Below are 21,842 nucleotides of genomic sequence, written 5' to 3'. Positions count from 1 at the left end.
TTATCGGGAGGACATGGCCTTGGTGACAAGGCGCTTGAGGGCGAGCTCCTGCTTCTTGAGGTCCTCAGCAGAGCTGTCGCCGAGCTCAAGAGCAGCCATGGCGTCGCTGATGGTGTTCTCGATCTTCTCCTTCTGGCCTCGCTTGAGCTTGAGGGACAGAGTAGGATCGGAGACAATCTCCTCGACACGGCTGATGTAAGACTCAAGCTGCTGCTTGGCCTCGAATCGCTTCTGGAAAGCGTCGTCGTTGGTCTTGAAGGCCTCGGCGTCGCTGATCATCTTCTCAATCTCATCGGTGGAGAGCTTGCCGACAGAGTTGGCAATGGTGATGTTGGCGCTGCGGCCAGAGGTCTTCTCAGTGGCAGTCACCTTAAGGATACCGTTGGCGTCGACCTCGAAGACACACTCGAGCACGGCCTCACCAGCCCGCATGGGAGGGATAGGGGCAAGAGTGAATTCACCCAGGGAGGTGTTGTCCTCACAGTTGACACGCTCACCCTGGTAGACGGGGAACTGAACGCTCTGCTGACCATCGCTGACAGTGGTGAAGGTTCTCTTCTTCAATGTTGGCACGCTAGTTCCACGGGGAACGACGGGAGCAAAGATGTTGCCCTCCATGGCGACACCGAGGGACAGGGGGGCGACATCCAGGAGGAGGAGGTCGGCGGTCTCGGCGGAGGTGGCCTTTCCGGAGAGGATACCGGCCTGGACGGCGGCACCGTAGGCAACAGCCTCATCGGGGTTGATGCTCTTCTCAAGCTTCTTGCCATCGAAGAAGTCGGTCAGGAGCTTCTGGATCTTGGGGATACGGGTGGAACCACCGACCAGGACGATCTCGTCAACGGCGCTCTTCTCGATAGCGGCGTCCTTGAGAACCTGGGCAACGGGCTCGATGGTGCCAGAGAAGGCCTTGGCGTTAAGGTCCTCGAAACGGGCACGGGTGATGGACATGGTGAAGTCCTCACCATCGAAGAGAGAGTCAATCTCAATGGTGGCCTGGGCACCGGAAGAGAGGGTACGCTTGGCACGCTCGCAAGCAGTTCGGAGACGACGGAGAGCACGGGCATCGCCAGACAGGTCCTTCTTGGTCTTGCGGCTGAACTCCTTCTTGCAGTGCTCGAGGAGGTTGGTGTCGAAGTCCTGACCACCCAGGTGGGTGTCACCAGCGGTGGCCTTGACAGTGAAGACACCACCCTGGATGTTGAGGAGGGAGACATCGAAAGTACCACCACCGAGATCGTAGATGAGAACGTTGCGCTCCTTCTCAGACTTGCCAGAGCCAAGACCGTAGGCGATGGCGGCAGCAGTAGGCTCGTTGATGATACGGAGGACGTTGAGACCGGCGATGGAACCGGCGTCCTTGGTGGCCTGTCGCTGGTTGTCGTTGAAGTAGGCAGGGACAGTGATGACGGCCTTCTCAACCTTCTTGCCAAGCTTGACCTCGGCAATCTCCTTCATCTGTTTGGAGGGGTCAGAATTTTTGCTCGAGCGTCGCTAGTGCGGGGGCGGGGAAAATTTGATGGAGGGGCAGGTTGGCTTACCTTGGTGAGAACCATGGAGGAAATCTCCTGGGCAGAGAAGGACTTCTTCTCGCCGAGGTACTCGACCTCGATCTTGGGGGCACCGTTGTCATCGATGATCTTGAAGGGCCAAGACTCGATGTCCTTCTTGACGGTAGGGTCGTCGAAGCGACGGCCAATCAGACGCCTGAGGGAAAATTTCAGTCAGAGGGTGTTTTTCGCGGGGATCGGACCAGAGCAAAAAACTCACTTGGCATCGAAGACAGTGTTGCGGGGGTTCATGGCAGCGTTGTTCTTGGCGGCCTCACCGATCAGACGCTCCTTATCGGTGAAGGAAACGAAAGAAGGGGTGGTGAAAGAACCCTGCTCGTTGGCGATGATCTCGACATTGGTACCCTCGTACGTAGCAACGCAGGAGTAGGTGGTACCTGTGAGGGATCGTTGTTAGCATCGACAGTCGAAGAGATTTGTGTGTTCGCCGTGTTTGTTGAGCCTGTGTGATTTTTGCCCTTTGATGCCCAAGAAGGGCATCGCGAGCGCACAAATCACCACGACGACGTCGCAGCAGCAACAGCAACAGCAATACTGAAGATCAGAAACTCACCCAGATCAATGCCAATGGCACCGTCATACACTTCGTCCGCCATTTTGTCTAGTCTGAAAGGCTTTTGGTGAAGAAGGGAAGAAGGATGAAGGGAAAGAGGAAGAACGTGGGGTTTCGAGAAAGAAATTCTCCCAACCAGATTTTGTGAGCGGGCGCTGAGAATAAATTCGGGAGGGGCCCTGGGCTTGTGAACTTTTTTTTCTGCCGAGTGGGGCTATGCTGGGCTGCCAGAGATCCCCTCCACTAAGCCTATTAGGGTATAGACCCTTCGCCTGAGTTCTGAGTTTTTCAGGGCTCCAGTTCTTTTTTTTCTCTTCGTCGCTGCGGCGCCTGGGGCAACGGAAAGATTCTGTCAAAGGGCGCTTGTGGTTGGGAAATGAGAGACGAGGCAATTCTAAGCCGGAGATGGTTTGTTTTTGTGGCAAGAAGCGGGCATCCTTGTCGGGTTATCCTACGAGGTCTTGTGCGGTGACTGAATCACGGGCAAAAAAGTTCATGATTATGTATATTTTCTTCTATTTTTTGTGTGTAAGTACTTGTGCGTGGCTAGTGCTCTTGAACCCCCATTTCTCGTGACAGCAATCACTCCCACTTCCGCCTGAGACTCCCAGTCGCCTCAACAAAGAGACATACATACACCCAGTGGCGACGAACGGATTAGCCGCATCTCGAACCAATTTTTTTTTCTTCTTCCCCTCTCCTTACATGCGGGATGGCAATCACTACTTGCTGCAGTACAACCTAGGCTAAAACGGCAACGCCGAGTAGCGAGCGAGTCGCTTCCTCAGGCCGTGTATGTGTAATCGAGTTGCCGCTTTCGGAGCCGCGGGCGGCTAAGAGCAGCCAGCCTTGGTCAACTTACTCGCTCGCAACCACAACGTTCGACGCAACGGACTTTCTGACTCGCGGGGGCTGTGTTGCCTCTTGAGACGTTGTATGCAAAAAATCGCTGGTTGGGCTTTGGACTACTGTTATTGGCTGAGGAAACGCTCCGAGTCAACGGCTGCAGCCAAGTTGTCAGATGTGCCGCCACAAGATAACCCTTGATATCGAATTCTTCTAGGCACTAGACTAATGAAGTTGCTGACAATTGAACTCGAATGTTCTACGTAGACGACTTGTCCAACGAGTCAACGGACGCCACAAGCTTCCGAGGGAGGTTCCGCAACAGATATGGGCCAAAGGCGAATGAAGGGCATGACCGACAACTCGTCACTCGAGACTTGCTTGACAACGGAAAATAATGATACAGGCTCATAATTCATGCAATGTCTGTCGGAGAGTACCTTCACGCTCCTCCGAATCCACCCAGCAGTTGGGTTCATGAAGCTATCCAGGGATATCGAAACGGTACAAGGCCGTTGCCTCACTACAATTCAAGTGTCTCGCAAGACGAAGATGATCAGGCTCCATTAAGCTATTCAGTCATCGAAAACGTGAGGCGAACTTTCGCTGCAATTTTAGCACCTCACAAGACGAAGGTGATGAAAATAGTTGTTACAACGCCATGCCCTGAGACACCAGAAGAGTTGAGACCGAGTTCCTATCCGTAGACTCGATCCTTCACGTCAGATAACGTCCTACTTGGCCGTCAAGCCCAGCTTCTTTGCCTCGAGCGCCACAGCCTCTGCAATTGTCTCCTTGAGCGGCACCCCCTTGGGCTCCCACCCCAGATACTTCTTGGCCCTCTCGGCCTCGCCCTTGGAGTTGGCGCCCCACGACTCGGCCGACACCAGCCCGAGCTTGGACACCACCTCGAGCGGCACCGACTTTGTCTTGAGGTCCGGGGCGTACCCCTGACGCCTCGCCTCGTCGGCGATCCAAGCCGCGATGTCGGCCCACACGTGCTGGCCGCCCCGGGCGAAGTAGTAGGCGTGGCGGCCAAAGATCTCGGGGTTGCTCCGCTTGGATGGGTCCTGTGTTGCGTCGACGAATCTGCTAAACAGGTCTGCGAGGTCGTTGATGTTGACGTTGTCCCACTCCGTCTTGCCGGCCCCGATGACGGGTGCGTAGCCTAGTTGAAGGCTCGCGTTGGCGAGGTTTGGGACCTGGATGCTGCGCTTGTTGACGGGTCCGCCGCCTGTTCCATAGATGGTTGGAGGTGCTATGATGAGGGTCTTGACGGCGTCCGAGTTGGCACCCTGGACAATCTTGTCGACGTCTCTGTGGATGGCCGATTCTGGTAGGGTCAGGAGGCGGTCGATGTCGTTAATATCATTGTACTTTTGCTCGGGCAGAGGTCCCTCGCCAAAACGCTTGTTATCAAAGTCGTACCAGGTCAGGATACCAGTACCCGACAGATGGATCCAGTATCCTGGCTTGTCTGCTGTATGGCCAGCGGCGAGGCCCTTTGCGATTGCCTCGGCAGCAGATACGGTGTCTGCTGATTCTGCCGTGTCTAGAGTCAATGTTAGACGGAGATCTCGATACCACAGGTGTGTAGTTCATACGGATGACAATGTCGGCCTCAGCAGCCGCCTTCTCGATCACATCGGTGCTATTGAGGTCGCCATACACGAACTTGACGTCGGGATACTTCTGAGAAACAGCCTTGGCACGCTCCTCGCTACGGACGAAGAGTTTGTATTCGTAATCTGGGTGTTTCTCGTAAATCTTGGCAAAGGCAGCGCCTCCGATGAAGCCTGTGGTGGGAGCAGTTAGCAACCGAGACGCAATGATTGATTCTGTGCGACATACCAGTGACACCGGTTCTAGGGAGCAGGTCAGCTTGTATTCGTAACTCTTAGTTTCTAGAAGCAACGGGGGTAACACGTACAGGAAGATCTTGGGCGCCATCTTGATGTTGTTGCTGCGGTTTGATGTCTTGGGGCAGTTCTCTGACAGTGGATGAGGGGAGGGGTAAGAGTGTTGTCTTGGAAACACAAGCACAACCAAAGACGAGCGAGACAATACAATTTATACCATTTCGCATGCTACTCTACTCCTCTGCGATTTCTAATCAGCGGTGCAATTGAGGGTCGTTCATCACTTCATTCCAACGTCAAAGTTTCCCACAGTGGGAAAGCTTGGTAAGCGGGATTGACATCAATGACGGTATGCTTCCAATGATGTCGTGCTGAGGTGCGGGTATTTGCTGCAACCACACGAGGTGATTAGCGATCAGGGGACGCTTCCGAAAAGGTATGCTTGCATGTTTCGGGATGGTATTTCCGATGCAGAAATGTTGGTTCTTGATGAAGTTGAAGTTGATGATTACCCTAGAGATGCCATCATGACAATCAGGTTTGTGGATTGAGCTGGGGTACCTGGCTAGTACAGTACATGTATCCCAAGATGGAGCTATCAAATGCTAATCTGATAACATGACGGCCCCTGTCTATCAACACGAAGTGCTCAATTGTCTCCCCTGTTGTCAACAACAATGGGCATTAGCAACATCTGCATCTAGGTATTTACAACCAACACCTTCATCATCATGAAACCCTCACAAATTCATCCATCAAGCCAAAAGTAACAATCTTCACCCCAGACGCACGCAATGACCGACCAAGCACCACATGCTCATCCATGGAATCTAACTCAAGCCTCCCATTCCATCCCGGGCGGGGCCGGCGATAGCGTCAAGCCCAAACCGCGGGGGATAGCAAATGGCGCCAATGGCGCAACGCAAACCGCCCGGATCTAGCGAATGCTTGTCTTTGCTTTTTGCTGATACCGAGCAAGACACCGCTTGATATGGCCTGTCTTCCCCTCGCTGGGATGGCATCTACTGTCTAAGGGCAATGGCTACTTAAAGGACGACATCCCCTGGACCTTTCCTCTGCTCTTTTCCCCTGCTTCGCTACGTCCATCTTTGCTCATTCTTCTTCACAGAGATCTTCTACCCTCCAAAACACTCACCAGTCTCAGCCATCTAAGCAACCACAGCTCATCACCAGCAAAGCAAGTCATCATGCCCGACGACTTCACCTACAAGAGCTCCGGCACCAACAGCCAAGTACGTCCATCCCAGTCTTGTCCCATTTTGATCGAGATATTGACGCTAGCTCAGGGCAACCATTACTGCGCTCGAGACTACGGCAGCAGTGCCACCAATTCCAACTCGTACCACTACTCCAACTCGTAGGTCTCTCTCTTGATCCTCAAGACACCGACTAACCTTGAACCAGCGATGGATCGTACTACTACTCAAACCCCAATGGCAGTACCTACTACAACAACGGCCAGGGTGACTCGACCTACACTTCTCCCAGCGGATACACCTACACCTCCTCTTCTGACAGCAAGAAGTGAGCCCGAGAACTGCGTCTGGAGCTGATGAAACGGGAGAGACGAACAACACTTGCGACGAGATGATTGCAGGAAATCACCATCGGGGAACGGGAATGCGTCGGCAGTCTGGTAACTTGCGCGTCTATGGGCCCTAGACCAACTCAGTACATAATTCTCGGGATAAGCCCGATCCTCTCCATCCCCCCCCCATGTGTGGCCATTCATAGTAAAGAAATCCGTACAACAAGAAGAAAACCGAAACCTGGCTGGCCTCTCTCCCCATGTGCGGCCCCATGTTGCATTCCCATGTGCAACCATGTAAATCATACAAACAAAAAGAACCGAAAGTAGGCCTCTCCAGGGCATCCATATCTCACGACCCAGTTCTCACCCCATCACTTGATCCGTGTATATGGGATCTTTGTCTGTGAAATCATCACGCCCGTATTCTCTGGCCCATGTTATGTGGTCAATGTCATCTGGCCATGTCGCCTCGCCCATGTTCTCCCTGACTGGGCATGTCGTATGCCCATGTTCTCTGACCATGTCGCCTGGTCCCCGTTGCTTGGGTAGGCGTTCTGTCATGATAATCCCAAAAACGAAACCATACATACAACTCTCATTCTCTTAGAATCTCTCCGATTTAGCGGCGGTGGACTGCGTAGTAGACAACAAGTCCGGTGATAAGGGCGGGGTACAGAACGGCAAGAACCAGAAGCAGGTACTTGAGAGTACGGCGCTGGGTCGGGGTGAGAGTGTGCATCTCTCCCTCGGTGGCCCAGGGAATCATGGCGTCGAGCTTGTTCCGGATCGCAAGCACACCGATGAAGGGGAACATGATTGTCAAGATGACGATGCTCACAAAGACTCTCTTCTGTCGGTGGTCTTCAGCGTCGTCAGGCTGCTGGCGACGGTGGAGGACGTTGCCCCAGGTAAAGTCGACGAGTTCGACGCCCGAGCGGTCACCGCGTCCATTGTCCGATCGTCTGCCAAAGGTGCTGGCGGGGCCTCGTCTGAATCTTGGTTCATCTTCGCTGAAGCTGTTGAAGGGCTGAATGTTGTCACCGCACCATCCTCTGTTGGTGCCGAATCGACTATCAGTCCCGGTGCTTCCCAGGATAGCAGAAGACGGGATAAGCATTTCAGAAATACGCTCGCTCGCTGTATGCGAGTTAGCATATAGTTCAAGTTTGTGAGTATGTTTCAACTTACAGTCTCGGAAAAAACCGTTGTGGTTGGCACGCTCAGGATGATGTGCAGGAGCAGGGCGTGGGAGAGTAGACCCCGAGGTGGGCGTCAGGGGAAAAGTAGCCGAGCTGGGGCTGCCGAGGGGGCTGTTGATGCTTCCATGACCCTTCTTGGCGGCGAACGCAGCACCGGTCATAGTGTGGTCCTCCTCACCTCGCGCTCTGCGGAAGCGCTGGAGCATGGCTGCCTCAGGGAGACTGATGAGGTCCATGTGGATCGTCTCAGTTTTCTTGAGAAAAGCATCATGAGGGACGTGTGTCCGCTTTCTTCCCTCCTGGAAGTCGCGCTTGTACAGTGGCTTGTCCAAGATAGTAGGTGGAGTCTTGGGAGGCTCCCGTCCGAGGGTTTTGTTGACTCGGGGCCAGCTGAAGAGTCTATCGGCGTTGGAAGATTCACCATTGTCGTGAGCCTTGGAAGCACCCGCATCCGAACTGAGGGTCTGATAACTGTCCCGGCGTTCCTCATCCAGGAGAAGACTTCGACGCTTGGCAGTCTGCCCATGTCCGTCCTTACGAAACAAGCCTGCCAAGGACGCAGGGGTTCTAGGAGGTGACTGAACCAAGTTGCGAGTCGCATTCTGAGCAAAGAGCCCGGGACGTCCTCCAGCCTGAGGAATAAGGACAGGGAGTCTGGATGGCTTGTCGTTGCGAACACGGTAGGATCCGGTGTTCACATCGCGAGAAGGATGCTGGATGATTCTGTCCATGGACCCATACTCGTAAAGGTGATGGTTACGCTCCGTCGTGTCGGAAACATCAGCAAGACTGCTTCCAGTACCCTTGGCGATGCTATCATGGAATTCCTGGCGCATCGAATCGTAAGGATGGTTCTCGGTCGTCACCGTCCGCCAATCAGCCTCGGTACCCGCCTGAGTCTCGGTCCGGTTCTTCAGCAGTGTGACAATCTCGCCGTCCAGTCGGCGGTCCTGGATGGGCTCAGGAGATGGCTCTTCCTCGGGCTGTCGACCGACGGGAACCTTTACCTGTTCGTCGACATTCTAGGCCGATCGAATAGCCGCAGAGTTGTAGAAGGAACCAACATGACCACCATGCGGATAACCCTTGGGAGTGTGGCTCTCAGGGGACTGTGGGACGCTGTAGTTCGAATAGGTAGTTTTGCCGGTATGGTGTAGCGCATCACTCACATCCCGTTCGATTGAGGAGCGCAAAAAGTCCGAGTACCTGTCCCCGTCATAGTGAAAGGGGTCGCCATGGCTACTGGTGGTGATAGCAGAGGCTCGCTTGAGCGTGTCCTGATTCTGAGGAACTCGCAGACCATCTTGACCTGGGAGATCGTCTTCGTCTTGCAGAACGTCCTCAGCTCGCTCTCCCTCGCAGTAAGTCGTGTCAGGCTCAGCTCCGTCAGAGTGAAGAGCTTGCTTGTGGCCCTTTCTCTCCTTCTTATCCAGCTCGCTGTAGAGACTAGAAGAGGAGTGGAAAGTGCGCAAACGCGGAGATGACGCTTGCTCTGGTCGCACCGACGGCTGGCGAACGGGATCGCGACGCGAGACAGGGTTAGAAGTCTCCGCTGGCTGACCCCAGCTCATGATATGAGGATGAACAATGGCGTCAGTCTTAGAAGTCTTTGAGGGAGTGGTCGAAGTGAAGTTCGACTTTCCCTGGCGTCTCTGCGCTTTGGTTGTAACCTCGGGATATGGTGCAAACTCATCGTCTGCAGCGACTGTTTCCCACTCGGAAGCGGCTCGATCATCACCGCGATCATCACGATCATCTCCGAAGGAGTTGGGGCTCTCAAAGCAAGCCATCTTGGCTTTGACGTTGCTGGATGGAGTCCGAGATGCGTGATCATTGATTAAACCACGAGGGCGAGGAGTCTCGCTCTTGGGAGTACGAGACTTGACATAGGAATAGTCCTTGGTTTGAACATCCTCATCGAGATTAGAGCTCGCAAAGGGGTCCGAGTGATAGGAGACTGAGGTAGCGGTGGTGTTACTACCATGCCGCGCACCTCGGCCCGAATGATCACTCTTGGGTGAGAGGAGCGACTATAAAGTTTAGCATGCCGCGGCCTCGCCTGGGTCGATGGATAGGTGGAAACTTACATTTTCGTGATGGGGGTTCATGATTGGAGTTTTAAGCACTTGCGTGCTCGTAGTGAAGTGGGTTTGAAAATGATGGCAAAGTTTCTCTGTCGTGCTTGTAGTGGATTTTGAAGATGGTAACAAAGAGTATCTGCCGGTGTCTTGAAGGGTGTCTTGAAGATGATGGCAAAGAGTGTCTGCCGGTGCTTTGAATGGGGTTGTTTGAATAGGGTCGATTGGAGATGAAGGTAGAACGTGTTGAGGAGCCTTTGAAGCGCTCACGATAGGATTATCGCGCAAGCCTAGAAGCCGCAGCTAACTAGAGCGTTCATAAGAAGCGAATGCCCTAGTTGAAGCTACACCTAGGGTGCGCGAGAAACCGAGGTTACCGTGATGCGATGCAGAAGATGGTGTTTTTCGAGGTGGAAAGGTGAGGGTGTTGGGATGTTTTGGGGAGGAGGGGGATTTGTTATTGCGATTGCGGGAGGAAAAACTGTGGCATCCTAAGGCAGACGCGTCGCCAGCAAGTCCTATCGATTAGGGCTATGGTATTTTGAACATTATTGCCCTAGAAACGGGTTGTGGCCTGGCAGCTGGCAAACACTTGATGAAGTTGTCGTTGACAGTGATGGACGGCTGGCAGTGATGGCAAGTTGGCGAGGACTTCTATTGGCAGAGGCTCTATGGGATATCCGGGCCTAGCACATCACATAGCGCCCATGGCCCTGTGGCTGCTAGTGGTGGTTGAAACGGGCATAGTAGTTCTATGTCTCGGAAGCATCGAATAGAAGCCCCGACTTGAAGTCTCTTTCCATTGTAGGAGACAAAGAATCTGTGAGTGAAGGGATCGTCCAAGCGGGGAACCGGACCAAGGCTCTAGCCCCCGCGTCTCAAGATGGATGCCCGTGGTTGACCAATTGATGGCGGAGACGGACCTCTTGAGACTGAGCCATCAGACGCCATCTGTCGACTAGAGTCGTCAAGAAGCCTGTAGATGAAGACTCTGTAGCATTGGGATAGGCACAAGTAAGCGGAGGTCGCTTAATTGACTTCTCCGTAGGCCAGGCCCATCTCCATCGCTTATCGCGACTCTTGCAACCCTTGTCGACCTGACCCGCCTTTTCAACCTAGGCCCAGCACGCACCCAGGAACACCCGCACTTCCGCCCGCAAATCATCAATCATCAATCAGCCTGGTCTGCCCTGCCTACTTTGCCATCGAGCCCAACTCTCGTTTCTCTTGTAGACTTGAGTCCTCGACTGCCTTGCCATCTTCCGAGTTCTCCGAGCTCCTCTGCAGCCTGCGTCATGGCCTCGCCCACTCAGTCTGAGCGCGGCTGGGACGGGCTCCCGGATGAGATCCTGCTCCAGATCCTCTGCTGTGAGTTGCCATCCGTGAATCAGTACCCCGCTATCAACTTGCTGACGCCGGCACTTTAGATCTCGAACCTCACAACCTACCCAGGCTTCAACTCGTCTCACGCAGACTCAGAGAAGTCTGTCTTGACCATGAACTGTGGAAACGCCACTGTTTCGAGCGTTCACCATGGTATCACTTCCTCCAGAACCGCCGGAAGATCTTTGCTACTTCTACCGAGTCCAAGCTGGGCAAGGCTAAAGACCCAGATGTAAGCGACTATGATCTACTCCCAGACGCAGATGAACCCCCTCGGCCAGGCAGAGTGCATCTCGAATTCCTCCAGGACATGGCCAACTGGGACCCAGCATTCCCCGGTGAGCACGTCTCGTGGTATGACGAGTACATTCAACGCCAGGGCCCAACATGTGTCAACTGGCTGGAGACGCCGCGTGTCAGAGTTGGCGGTTTGCAGCACCTCATCGAGGTCAGGGGCATGGCCCTCTACAACCCAAACAACGGAGATGATGGCCTTGGCAGCCTCTTGGCCGTCTCCCCCTTGGATGATGGGTCTGTTTGCCTGTGGGATGTCAACGGAAGCCGAGGGAAAAGGGGAGGGATCGTGGCCACGAGCCGACCCGACATTCTCTTCTTTGACGGCCGGGGAGATCAGAACACGAGGCGGTCCAAGAAGATCGACACGGGTGTCACAGAGTGTGTTAGCGTCAGCAACAGCAACCACAAGGCTGTCTTTGCTGTGCAGAGTCGTAAGTGCCGGACCCATCAACTGTTGATCGTTGATCTTTCTGACACTCTATCAGACCTCATCGAAGTCGATCTCAACCGTCTTGAGGTAGTCAAGCGAGATTCCTTCGAGTGGTCCATCACAACCTTGTCACAGATCCAAGACGGAGTACCCTTGACCGTGGGCACCTCATTGGGCATCCACCTACACGACTTTAGAGCACCATCAAAGGTATACAACGAGGTTGTGGAGCGTCTCGATGGTAGCAGCAGCCTGGAGGAAGACAATCCCTTCAAGGCCATCTTTGATCCAAATCCACTGCCGCCGTACGCCTCACTGTCTCAGCCAACACCGACCAGCATTCTCCACCTGCCCCGGCCGGCGGGCGATGAGATGGTGTCGGACGACATCTACGTGTCGGGACGGTTTTCCAATATTCTGCATTACGATCGACGCCAGTTTCCCAAGATCATGGGCTCCATCTACTCGGGATCGAGGCTCTCCAGCCTGGCAGCCCTGCCTTACCCCTTCTCTACGGTGGATCACGAGGTACGCCGTCGGGGCGAGCTCTCGGCCGAGAGAGTTGAAGAGTCCAAGACGTCTGAGAATGGCCGTACGCTGATTGCCGGCGGAGAGTACAAGACCAAGGGTTCTCTGGAGCTGTATGGTTTGGGGTCTGTAGACCTGTCAAGCGACGGGCCTGTCCAGCAAAACTCTACCATGAAGAACCGCTACACGGCGGCCTCGTCCATCATCTTGTCGGTAATCAACCACGGGACCAAGATTGCCTTTTCGGACGGGGCCGGGCAAATCAAGTGGTTCGAGAGGGACGGATACACCGAGTGCCGACGGATCAAGATCGGGCACAGCGACGTGCAGACGCAGGCGTCGCTCTTTGCCTCGATGCCGGGCTCCGACGACCTCGCACGCAAGATCCTGTCGACCAAGCGCCGGTCCAAGCCGGACCGGCCCAACGAGGACAACGTCCTGTTCTGGACGGGGGAGAAGCTGGGGATGGCCAGTTTCACGGGGGCTCCGCTCTTCGCGCCGGAGGACTTTGACGAGGACAGGGCCGGGGAGGCTGCGGAGGAGGAGCAGAAGAGACGGGTGTATTCACAGCGGATGCGGGAGGCTCTGGAACGGCAGGCTGACGAGGCACGGTTCGTGCAAGGTCTTGGGCTGGCAGAGTGACGATGAGGGGAGGGGGTGGATACTGCAGATTGCATTAAGGGTCCAGGATAATAAAAGAGAGCGGGTTTTTTGCTTCATCTGCATGTGTGATAACCGGACAATGATGGGATCAACAGTTCACTCTGCAGGGCAAAGACCCTTGAAAATTCCAGTGGAGTGTTGCCGATGACGAGAGCGAGCGAGTGATCGTCGGTGGAGAGGGCGAGGTCCTCTGACAAGTTGCTCATGTGTCTGGGTGCACACCAAAGGCTTACCTCACCCGGCTCCATGAGGATCACTACTCTATAGAGTGACCACGTCGAGGAGGAGGGCAAGATGAGGCGGCGGCGCGGCAAAGCACAAAGAGTTGGTTGACAGCTTCGGAAAAGCAAGGACGCCGCGGCCAACGACCGACCGACGGGACTCGAAGCAAGCATCAGGCTAGAAGAGTATAGGTGGCGCAGGGTGCTTGCATGCTGCGAGATGGATGTGGTCAATGCAGGGCGTGGCGGTGATGCCGACCAAGAGGAGGAGTGGAGTGTTGTATGAGCTTGTTGATGGTGATTATTGTCGAGGAGGAGTTGACTGGATAGAGAGGATGAGGAGGAGTACAGTAGTTGCTGTGCTGTCTATCAGTCTGTGTCTATTGATAGAAAGAATGACCGATTACATGCTGCATCTCAACCCAACTCGATCCAACGCTATGAGTCAGTTCGAAAGCATCTGCATCTGTCCATCTCTGGTTTGTCTCGGGATGCATTAGCTGCCGTTCTCCACATTCACTCACCATCTCTGATTTTTCAAGGATCAAAAGACGGTAAACCACTAGAACAAGATCCATCGGTAGAAAAGGAAGATTTGTAAATTCCAAATCTCATCTCGCAGAAGCTTCTCTCGCTTCCCTTTCTCGCCAAGGTCCACGACTGGGTCCAGTCCAGGTGCCCTCTGAAGAACAGGGCGACCAATCACGGGGCTCCGACGGCATCCCTGGACCAATGATGCCGATGGGGACGCTTGACAGGTCCTCGGCGGAGGCGCCAAAGGAAATAGACGGTTTCTAGCACGGGCTAGAGAAGCTGAGGCTATCCGATCAGAGGACGGCAGTTATAGGCTATTATTGGGGGTTGGCGGTAGAGGGCCTCATATTGATATCTCGTCTCAGAGTTGGGCCGTGATAGCGAGTGAAGCCCAGCATTGAAGTTGAACGACGATCTTTCAATGGATGATACAGGTTCACCCCTCTTGTATCACGCACGCATCGTTCATGGATTCGACGTCAGGCACTCTGCTAATCTTCAAAGGGTATCCCGGTCTTTGACGACGACCGAACGAAGGCTACTGTCCAAGGCACCGGGCGCCGGTACGGTGGCCCCTGGCGGGAAGTGGGTTTATATGGCATCTCTAGCGGGGAAGAGGAGGAGGAGGAGGTGTGCGCTGTCAGGTCTGTGTACATACAGGTGGAGATGTTTTCGCCTTGTTATTGAATCATAAAGCATGGTGGAAGCCAAGTTTTTTGTTGAATGGGCGGTAGGGGTTCTTGGGAAGATGCAAAAAGCTGAGACATGGGGATCTTCGCTGGGATTTTTTCCTTTCGGCTCAAGATTGCCAAAAGAGAAAGAGAACGACAGATGTCTCTGATGGATATTGGCTGTGGCAGTGGCCCATTGCCCTGGATTTGGTAGTCTGGAGGGAAGATCCCTGGTCATCTGCAGCGAGCATCTCGTGGCTTCAGCGGGCACCCTTGACCCCCTTGTCTGGACCGTTTCGGCCGGGTACATGTATACAGTTTCGACCTTCAAGGGAGGCTTCCAAGTTTCCGTCGACGACATCAGGTCAGTTTTGCCTGGCCGAGGCCCCATTTGCAGGCAGGTTACGAGGCTGACCTGCGGTGACGATGGCCTCTTTACTCTACCTAGTCTGTAGTGTATGATAGCGTGCTGCGCTGTTTCTCTCGGTCTGCCGTCATCTCGTCTCGGGCGCCTAGCGACATAGCACACACCGCCATGCTGCCATGCCTTGCCATGCCATCGACAGCCAACAGAGTCCCAAGATTGCATTCCCGATGTTTCCAAGCCCCCCCTCAGGGTTCCTCATTTTAAGGTCCCGGTGTCACTGCCGCAATAGCCATAGCGCTCGACGCCGGTTCGCCATTAGAACCGGAGCCCGGGCAGCAGCTTAAGAATGAAAAGAAAAAAGCAAGCCAGTCGACAAGAGTGAGGCGACCCGTATCTAAGGGATGGACCTCTCACTAATGGGGGATCCCCTGGATGGATAATAGGGCCTCCAGAGCAAAAAGCTCGTGTGTGTCGTGTCATGCTCTCTGTCGAAGAGACCGGAAGGGGGGTACTTGCAGCAAGCAGCCACCTAGCAGCAGCCCAGTCAGTGATTCTCACGCTTTCAGCGCCTCACACCCCCAAGGCAAGGATTCCCCAGCGCGATCCGGGCGGTGATTTGGCAGAGGCAGAGAAGCCCACGGCAGAGGGCAGAGACAGGACGGACAACTGTACAAGGATGATAGGGCCTGTCAAGACAAGTGCCCTGGGCTTGTTGTTTGCGTGCAGTCAGTGAGTCGCCCTGCTCTGTGTTGAGGGGAGGCTTATTTGGAGACGAAGCCCGCTCCCGCTCCTAATCTTTGTTATGCGCTGCGGTCCCTTTTCCCTCTTCTTTCTCTTGCGCTGTCCATCTGTGATCGGCTCTCAAGGTGCATAACTCGACGTTTAAACCAGTCCAAAACCGTCCGGGAACCATCCATTAAACGATCCCGACTCCTCCCCCCAACCAAAAGCAACCAAGACAAGCAAGACTTACGGTGAAACTCGAGGCTATTCGATTCGACTCGACTCAGCTCTTGCACGTCTTTGCACCTACTACCCATGCATTCCCCAACATAACCATCCATTTCGTTTCTTCTTTCTTTCCTTTTTCTCATTTTTCACTTTTTTATTTTAATTTCATCTTTTCTTGCACTTTTCCCCTCCCTCCCTCTCAACAACCAAACTCCGGCTTCCACCGCCAACCGCTGGCTCACGCGCGTCCTTCTCCATTCCCGTTCCCGCCACTCGCATCCGAATCCGCTTCCGGACTCACCGACTTGACTTGGAAAGGGGGGGCCAACCGACAATCCAGATTCTGAGTCGTATTCTGAATCGTATCTCCATTGCTTCAACAGAGACGAAAGAGAGAAAGAGGCTGTAACCGCAAACGCAAACGTTCGGAGAAACCATCACAAAGTGGCGTTCCATTCTTTACCCCCTATGTGACCTCTTCCTCCCATCCTTCCCCCCCTCCCTCTTCCCCTTCCTCCCCTTGCACCTGTCAATCTAACCCACCCCGGCTCGAGTCGATGAGCATGTCCCATGGCATTTCGGGTGGATGACGGGGGTCTCTCGCTTGGTGCTACCGGCCCCGACCCGTATGTCGTCGGCGGCAAACGGAGGGTGAGCCACTCGGACGGCTGCGATGGCTTCACTTTCGGTCCAAAGAGGAAGAGGTTTGACGACGACTACGATTACACCAACATCGATGATGCACTTGCACTTCCATATGATGATGCATACAACAACCCGCCCGTAGCTGGGCCCAGTGGTCATGAGTCGCCCGCTTACCCTTATCCTTTGCATTTGCATCACCGACATGGGTATCCGCGGGCCCATTACGGCGGCGTCCACCAACACGCCGATTATCCCTACGGTCGCTCTTATAGCTCCCCTGCAGAGGACGATGTTCCTCACCACGACGACATTGAGACTACTCCTCCGCCAATTCCTCCCCCCGATCTCATGGCCCTCAACAAGCTCGGTTTTCTCGTCATTCGCGAGCGTTCGCCACCTCCCGAGGATCACGAGTTTCCCTCCATCGACGCCGGCCTCGACTTTGGCTCGACTCCCGAGCCCCGGCCGGCGCCAGCAGCTGCATTCGGCCCGGCACCCGTCCCCGAGGCCTGCGCTATGGAACGCACCGAGTCCGGACTCTCCGTCTCTTCTGATACGACACAGCACTCACTCGCCAGCCTCGCCCTCAAAGCAGAGGATAATGGCCTCTCATTATTGAGCGACCTTGCTGCCGCTCGCCTTGTCCGGGACCATGTCGCCGGCTTAGGCTCTAACCGCAGACGGCATCGCCGGTCTGATTCGCGGCACGGCCGCATTCTCCGGACTCTCATCAACCCCAAGTCTCGGGCCGCCGACTTTCCCCTGGATGAGGATGCCCTTCGCAGCATCTTCTCTGCCGCCAATGAACTATTCTTCTTCAACACCCTCGCCGGCCGTGTTGCCTGGGATTGGAGTCACCCTGCCAGCGCCCAGTATCAGGCACACATCGTCGGCACGACGGCTGTGCGACGTTCCCCCGTCAGTGGGTTCGAGACACTCATTGTGTTGTCTTCGCCTATTCTCAAAGACACCCAGTACAACCGTCGCCTACTTATTTCGACATTTCTACATGAGATGATTCATAGCTACCTCTTTGTCACATGCGGCCTCAAGGCCAGCCACGACGGCGGCCACACCGAAGGATTCCGCCAGATTGCCGACACTATCGACGACTGGGTAGGACGAGGAAGCTTGCGGCTGAGCGAGATGGACGCCGACCTGGAACACTTCCGCGAACGCCCTTCTGTCGCCCACGAACAGCACCAGGTACGCAGCCGAAGTGCTGACGATCAGCGCAAGGTGCCCTGGCGATGCGAGAGATGGGATGGCTGCTCCAGGCATGACTACTGTGAGCCCCGTCCACGACCACACCCGGATCATATCGACTGGGAGTGGAATGACCGAGAAGGGCGCCGAGCCCGTGATCCTCGAAGGAGAGCCTCACCATTCTACTGAAGATGTAAATGGCTCTTCGAAGGATTATCCAACCATACGTTTCTTGATCAGGGTGGTGCGCAACCACATCCTGCTACTATAAGCCATGGCCTACATCATGGCATATCGTTATTACCATTATCACTTTACCCGATCCGACACCAACCGTGTCAAGACCGGATCACCCCTTTTACGAACTATTCCTCGAGGTACCGGCCTCTGTACTCATACAATATCCTCCCTTTTTACACTGAAGCGATCTTGGGCATCCATCATTCAAACACTGGGCGTTGAAAATTTTTGGGAGCAATGAGCTCAACTCTATGATTTTAACTTATGACTTTTGGTTTTGATCAGAAAGAAGAGAAAAAGTCAGGGAAGCGGGAATTATTATTATCGAAATACCTATTTTCAGCTGTGGCATTTCCAAGCGGTTGCTTCAACTCTTTTCTATGTTGAGATATCAAATTTATTATACCTCTTTTTCATATTGCACGGCTTGATCATCAAGGTAGTAGCCAAGATTGAATACATCACCGCCACCAAAAGAAATGTGCACCTTGGCAAAAGTGCAAGTGACAAAACAAGGATCTGTTCAGCTGATGTGTGATATGTGGTGATGTATCCATGCAAATCGCTGCCAGATACCAGGATGTGATGCTCGTCATGTTTCAACGCCACCAATGCAAACAATGCTGATCATGATACCCTCAGGTTCAAGGGTTGCCGCCAAGGATGATTCCCAGGAGCGAGTTTCAACACACAAACTTGGGTATTTGGTCTGCAACTCTGGCTGTCCTTTGTAAGACCTCTCGATCATTGCTAGGTATATTAAAGGAATCATCAAGTCAAAGAAAATAATCCACTTCTAGATAAAATCTCTTATTTATTTAATCCCTATATTAAGCCTTAGATGAGGTTCTTTTATAATCTCATCAAATCAGAATAGATACCTAGGTAAGTGTACTTGAAATCCCTTTCCTAGCTCCCTACCTATGCAACAAAGTTGATGTGCCAAATATCGGCATCCTTCTTCCACAGCACTCAGACATTCACCCCTTTTGAATTTTTCGTCACAAGGACCCCTAGTTTCTCTCTCCATTCATGGTTCCGTAGCTCTGCTGCGACTTGCCCTTGCTCGAGGGCTGAAAATCCTCATCTTCAGAATCCGAAGCTATCGCAGAGTCGTCCGGCAGCAGTAGCGTGCTGGAATCCGTAGACTCGCCATCTTCGGCATCACTGCTCTCTGCCGAGGCAGTAGGACCCTTGCCATCAACGGCCATATACGCTGGGATGGCACCGAGAATAGCCACAAACATGAGGTAGAACCAAGGTGTGACCATGTAGCCGTTGTCAGCGCCCCAGGTAAAGACGGCGCCCGTCGAGGCCGGACCTAGGGCTCGGCCGATGCCGCTGAAGGTGGTGGCGTATCCATTCAGGGTGCCCAGCACGCGGAGCGAGGTACAAGAGTTGGTGAGGAGGATCGTTGTCGAGGGGAAGGCAACAATAATAGCAGCCGCCTTGATCAGCAAAACAACCAAGAGGGCGATGAGCCGGGACTGTGCCGTTGGGAAGAGCACGCAGTACGGGGTGAGGAAGTACACAAGGGGCATGAGAAGACCTATGAGAGATTAGTATCAAATCACACTTTGTATGACGCTCATGACTTACAGCAAACTCTAAAGCATCGCAGAACGCCGAACCGAGTCACGATCGGAGGGTAGAGCAGGAACTGGATCACACCACAGACGATGCCATACAACGTGAAGATCAAACCGATCTGGCCGTGTTCCAACCCAAATCCTCCAGAAAAGTAGAACGGGAACTTGAAGTTGTCGGGGGTCTTGTCCTCAACCGGGTGGTACAGGAAGACGCTGAGGACCTGGTCATAGGCAACGGAGTGGAAGGCCAGGAACGAATAAGCAAGGAGGTTGATGACGGTCTGGCGAGTAAAAACGCTCTCCTTGTGCTGACCATAGGGCTCATGGCTGTGCTTCGTTGGGATCACCTTGCTGGGAAGAAGAGGGGCAGTAGCCTCTCCATCCACAAAGGAGGCCCGGCGTGTTGAGGGGGCTGGGGGTGAACGTCTCAAGGTGCGCTTGATGCGATCACCAACCAAAAGACCCCAATCCCGATGACCTCGCTTGGTCGGGAGTGTTTCCTAGACCCTGTTAGCCTGAATAGCTTCACCAAAGGGTTCTGCTTACATGGAGGAACAGAGTTGCGCTGGTGGCGGAAATGAGGAAGAAGATGGTCAAGACCAAGTTAGGAAGGGCAAAAGGGAAACGCTTGAAAAACTCAATGTTTCCGAAAATGGCTGGGTACTGCTTTGCCGGCTCAGCAAAGAAGCCTCCGAAGCTGGGACCGATGACAGAACCCAAACTCCAGACTAGGGGCATGATACTGAAGGCTCTAGGTTGCAGTTCCCTCTCTGGAACCATCTCAGCCACCATGGTTCTGATGATACCGACTAGGAGACTGTTAGTTGAGAATATCAAGTATGGAAGAGGCACGCGTACCGTTGCCGTTTCCACCACCCTGGATAGCTCGCACGATAATGGCCATGGGCAAGCTGGTAGACATGCCCCAAATCACAAAGCACACCATGGTACTCAAGAGACCGGTGATGATGGTGGGCTTTCGACCATACGTATCAGATGCCTTTCCCCAGCCAACAGCGGTGATACTCTGGGCGATGGAGAAGACACCCGAGGTGATACCAGCCCAGCGAGCGACCTTGTTTGTCTTGACACCGAAACTCTTAACCATAGAGGGTAGGTATGGAAAGACAGAGGTGTAGGCCATGGGCTCGGCGATTCTGGCAACGGCTATCGGCATGTCAGCATATACAACAGATGAAACGGAGGGTACCTGTGAACCGGACCATGATGTCCTCAGGAGTTGTGTTTGGAACCATCCTGCTGGAGTGCCTCTGCGCCCGATGAGAAGTTATTCTTGTCAAAACAATGGTACAGTAGCACATATTCGCACTGGTAGACAAGAAAACCACAGAACTAGCAGAGTCATGATGCAGAGAACCATTCGATTGTGTACCCAAGCACTGACCTCGGGACGCCCACTTGGGAGTATGACTAGGAATAACTATAGTAGCGACAGAAACGACTCTGATACTTACCCAGGATCGCCAGCTGCTGGACGGGCAGCTTGGGCTTATCTTTGGTCGTCATTGTCATGGTCCGATGGTGCAAGACGATCTGGGGGCCGCGGGTGGGGAAACGCGCGGATCAGATTCTGACAGTGCTTGTAGCAGTTCGTGTAAGTTGTACAAGGCGGATCTGAGAGGAGAAACGTATGAGGCCTTGAGGTTGCTTCTAAAGCAAGACACGCCGGCAGTCTGAAGCTTCAACCGAGAAGAAAACAAGACGAGGTTGAGTCAAGGCAGACGGAGAGTGAAGCCAGGCCAAGGTATGGGTCACAAAGATTCAGGTGAACCTCTAGTTAATAAGCCAATGCTGACCAGAAACGGGTTGGCCCAGCCCGTGCCGTGCAGAAAATGTGCATCTCTCGGGCAGATCCACCCCGATCCAACCCCCCAAAGTCGCCCGTGAGACGCCGCGACAGGGGGATCTTTTGGGCAATTCTGCGGACAAGGGCCGATCATTGGAGAGCGGCAGCTCGTCTGTGGGTGTGGAGGGTCCGGGAAGGAAGGGTCACAAGCGCGCAGCCCGCATACATATCGGCCGTAACGTCCGTCGTTGTGTGGAACGCCTTTCGGCTGTCAGTTCAAGTTGCCGTTTTTGAGGCCAGAGCTTCCCCGCGCGAGACAACAAGAAGCGAGACATTGCCGTGATATGCGAACCATGACGATGACGCATAGGATCTCGGACAAGAGAGGGCCTACACCGTCACTTGACCATGCAAAAAGATCACGGTCCGGGGCCCTTGTTGAAACTTGCAAGTGGCGATTGTCGGTGTAATCTGATTTTTCTGGGGCAAGCCCCCCCGAAAGCGGACCTCCATCTTCGGGTTTGACATGGGAAAGAGCGCCAGGGTGTTAGTAATCCACCAGCCCCGAACGCCTCCCCGCCCGCCCCCGCTTGTTGCCCGAGCCGGGGAAAAGTGCTCGGCCGGTTGCCGGTTGCCTGGAAGGGCAATGGGA

At 54.1% G+C, this 21,842-nt stretch overlaps 6 protein-coding genes and 1 pseudogene across 7 annotated transcripts, besides 1 other annotated feature; 3 read left to right on the top strand and 4 right to left on the bottom strand.

Annotated features, from left to right (window-relative positions):
• Positions 1-2,167, bottom strand: NCS57_00133800 (Ribosome-associated molecular chaperone SSB1; the record flags this gene model as incomplete). The annotated part of the gene is made up of 4 exons (XM_053051405.1): positions 1-1,458; positions 1,542-1,707; positions 1,771-1,948; positions 2,125-2,167. The coding sequence occupies 4 exons, from the start codon at positions 2,165-2,167 to the stop codon at positions 1-3; spliced, it is 1,845 nt and encodes a 614-aa protein (XP_052919920.1).
• Positions 2,168-3,704: 1,537 nt separating this feature from the next.
• On the bottom strand, positions 3,705-4,920 carry NCS57_00133700 (NAD(P)-bd-dom domain-containing protein; the record flags this gene model as incomplete). The annotated part of the gene is made up of 4 exons (XM_053051404.1): positions 3,705-4,522; positions 4,575-4,766; positions 4,822-4,835; positions 4,901-4,920. 4 exons carry the CDS (start codon positions 4,918-4,920, stop codon positions 3,705-3,707), a joined length of 1,044 nt encoding a protein of 347 aa, XP_052919919.1.
• Positions 4,921-5,932: 1,012 nt separating this feature from the next.
• On the top strand, positions 5,933-6,378 carry NCS57_00133600 (uncharacterized protein; the record flags this gene model as incomplete). The annotated part of the gene is made up of 3 exons (XM_053051403.1): positions 5,933-6,082; positions 6,137-6,207; positions 6,255-6,378. The coding sequence occupies exons 1-3, from the start codon at positions 6,038-6,040 to the stop codon at positions 6,376-6,378; spliced, it is 240 nt and encodes a 79-aa protein (XP_052919918.1). The 5' UTR covers positions 5,933-6,037.
• Positions 6,379-7,000: 622 nt separating this feature from the next.
• NCS57_00133500 (uncharacterized protein) lies at positions 7,001-9,688 on the bottom strand (the record flags this gene model as incomplete). Its single annotated transcript, XM_053051402.1, has 4 exons — positions 7,001-7,518; positions 7,570-8,602; positions 8,645-9,610; positions 9,668-9,688. 4 exons carry the CDS (start codon positions 9,686-9,688, stop codon positions 7,001-7,003), a joined length of 2,538 nt encoding a protein of 845 aa, XP_052919917.1.
• A 1,259-nt stretch (positions 9,689-10,947) lies between these two features.
• Positions 10,948-12,938, top strand: NCS57_00133400 (annotated as a pseudogene). Its single transcript has 3 exons — positions 10,948-11,026; positions 11,086-11,769; positions 11,824-12,938.
• Positions 10,948-12,938: a sequence feature.
• Positions 12,939-16,273: 3,335 nt separating this feature from the next.
• NCS57_00133300 (uncharacterized protein) lies at positions 16,274-17,743 on the top strand (the record flags this gene model as incomplete). The annotated part of the gene is made up of 1 exon (XM_053051401.1): positions 16,274-17,743. One exon carries the CDS (start codon positions 16,274-16,276, stop codon positions 17,741-17,743), a length of 1,470 nt encoding a protein of 489 aa, XP_052919916.1.
• A 1,064-nt stretch (positions 17,744-18,807) lies between these two features.
• On the bottom strand, positions 18,808-20,916 carry NCS57_00133200 (MFS domain-containing protein; the record flags this gene model as incomplete). Its single annotated transcript, XM_053051400.1, has 5 exons — positions 18,808-19,343; positions 19,394-19,883; positions 19,930-20,192; positions 20,242-20,550; positions 20,859-20,916. 5 exons carry the CDS (start codon positions 20,914-20,916, stop codon positions 18,808-18,810), a joined length of 1,656 nt encoding a protein of 551 aa, XP_052919915.1.
• Between the last annotated feature and the right edge of the window lie 926 nt (positions 20,917-21,842).

This window comes from Fusarium keratoplasticum, chromosome 1, assembly GCF_025433545.1.
Source record: "Fusarium keratoplasticum isolate Fu6.1 chromosome 1, whole genome shotgun sequence".
NCBI lineage: Eukaryota > Fungi > Ascomycota > Sordariomycetes > Hypocreales > Nectriaceae > Fusarium > Fusarium keratoplasticum.
This window is presented reverse-complemented; position numbering and strand designations above follow the sequence as displayed.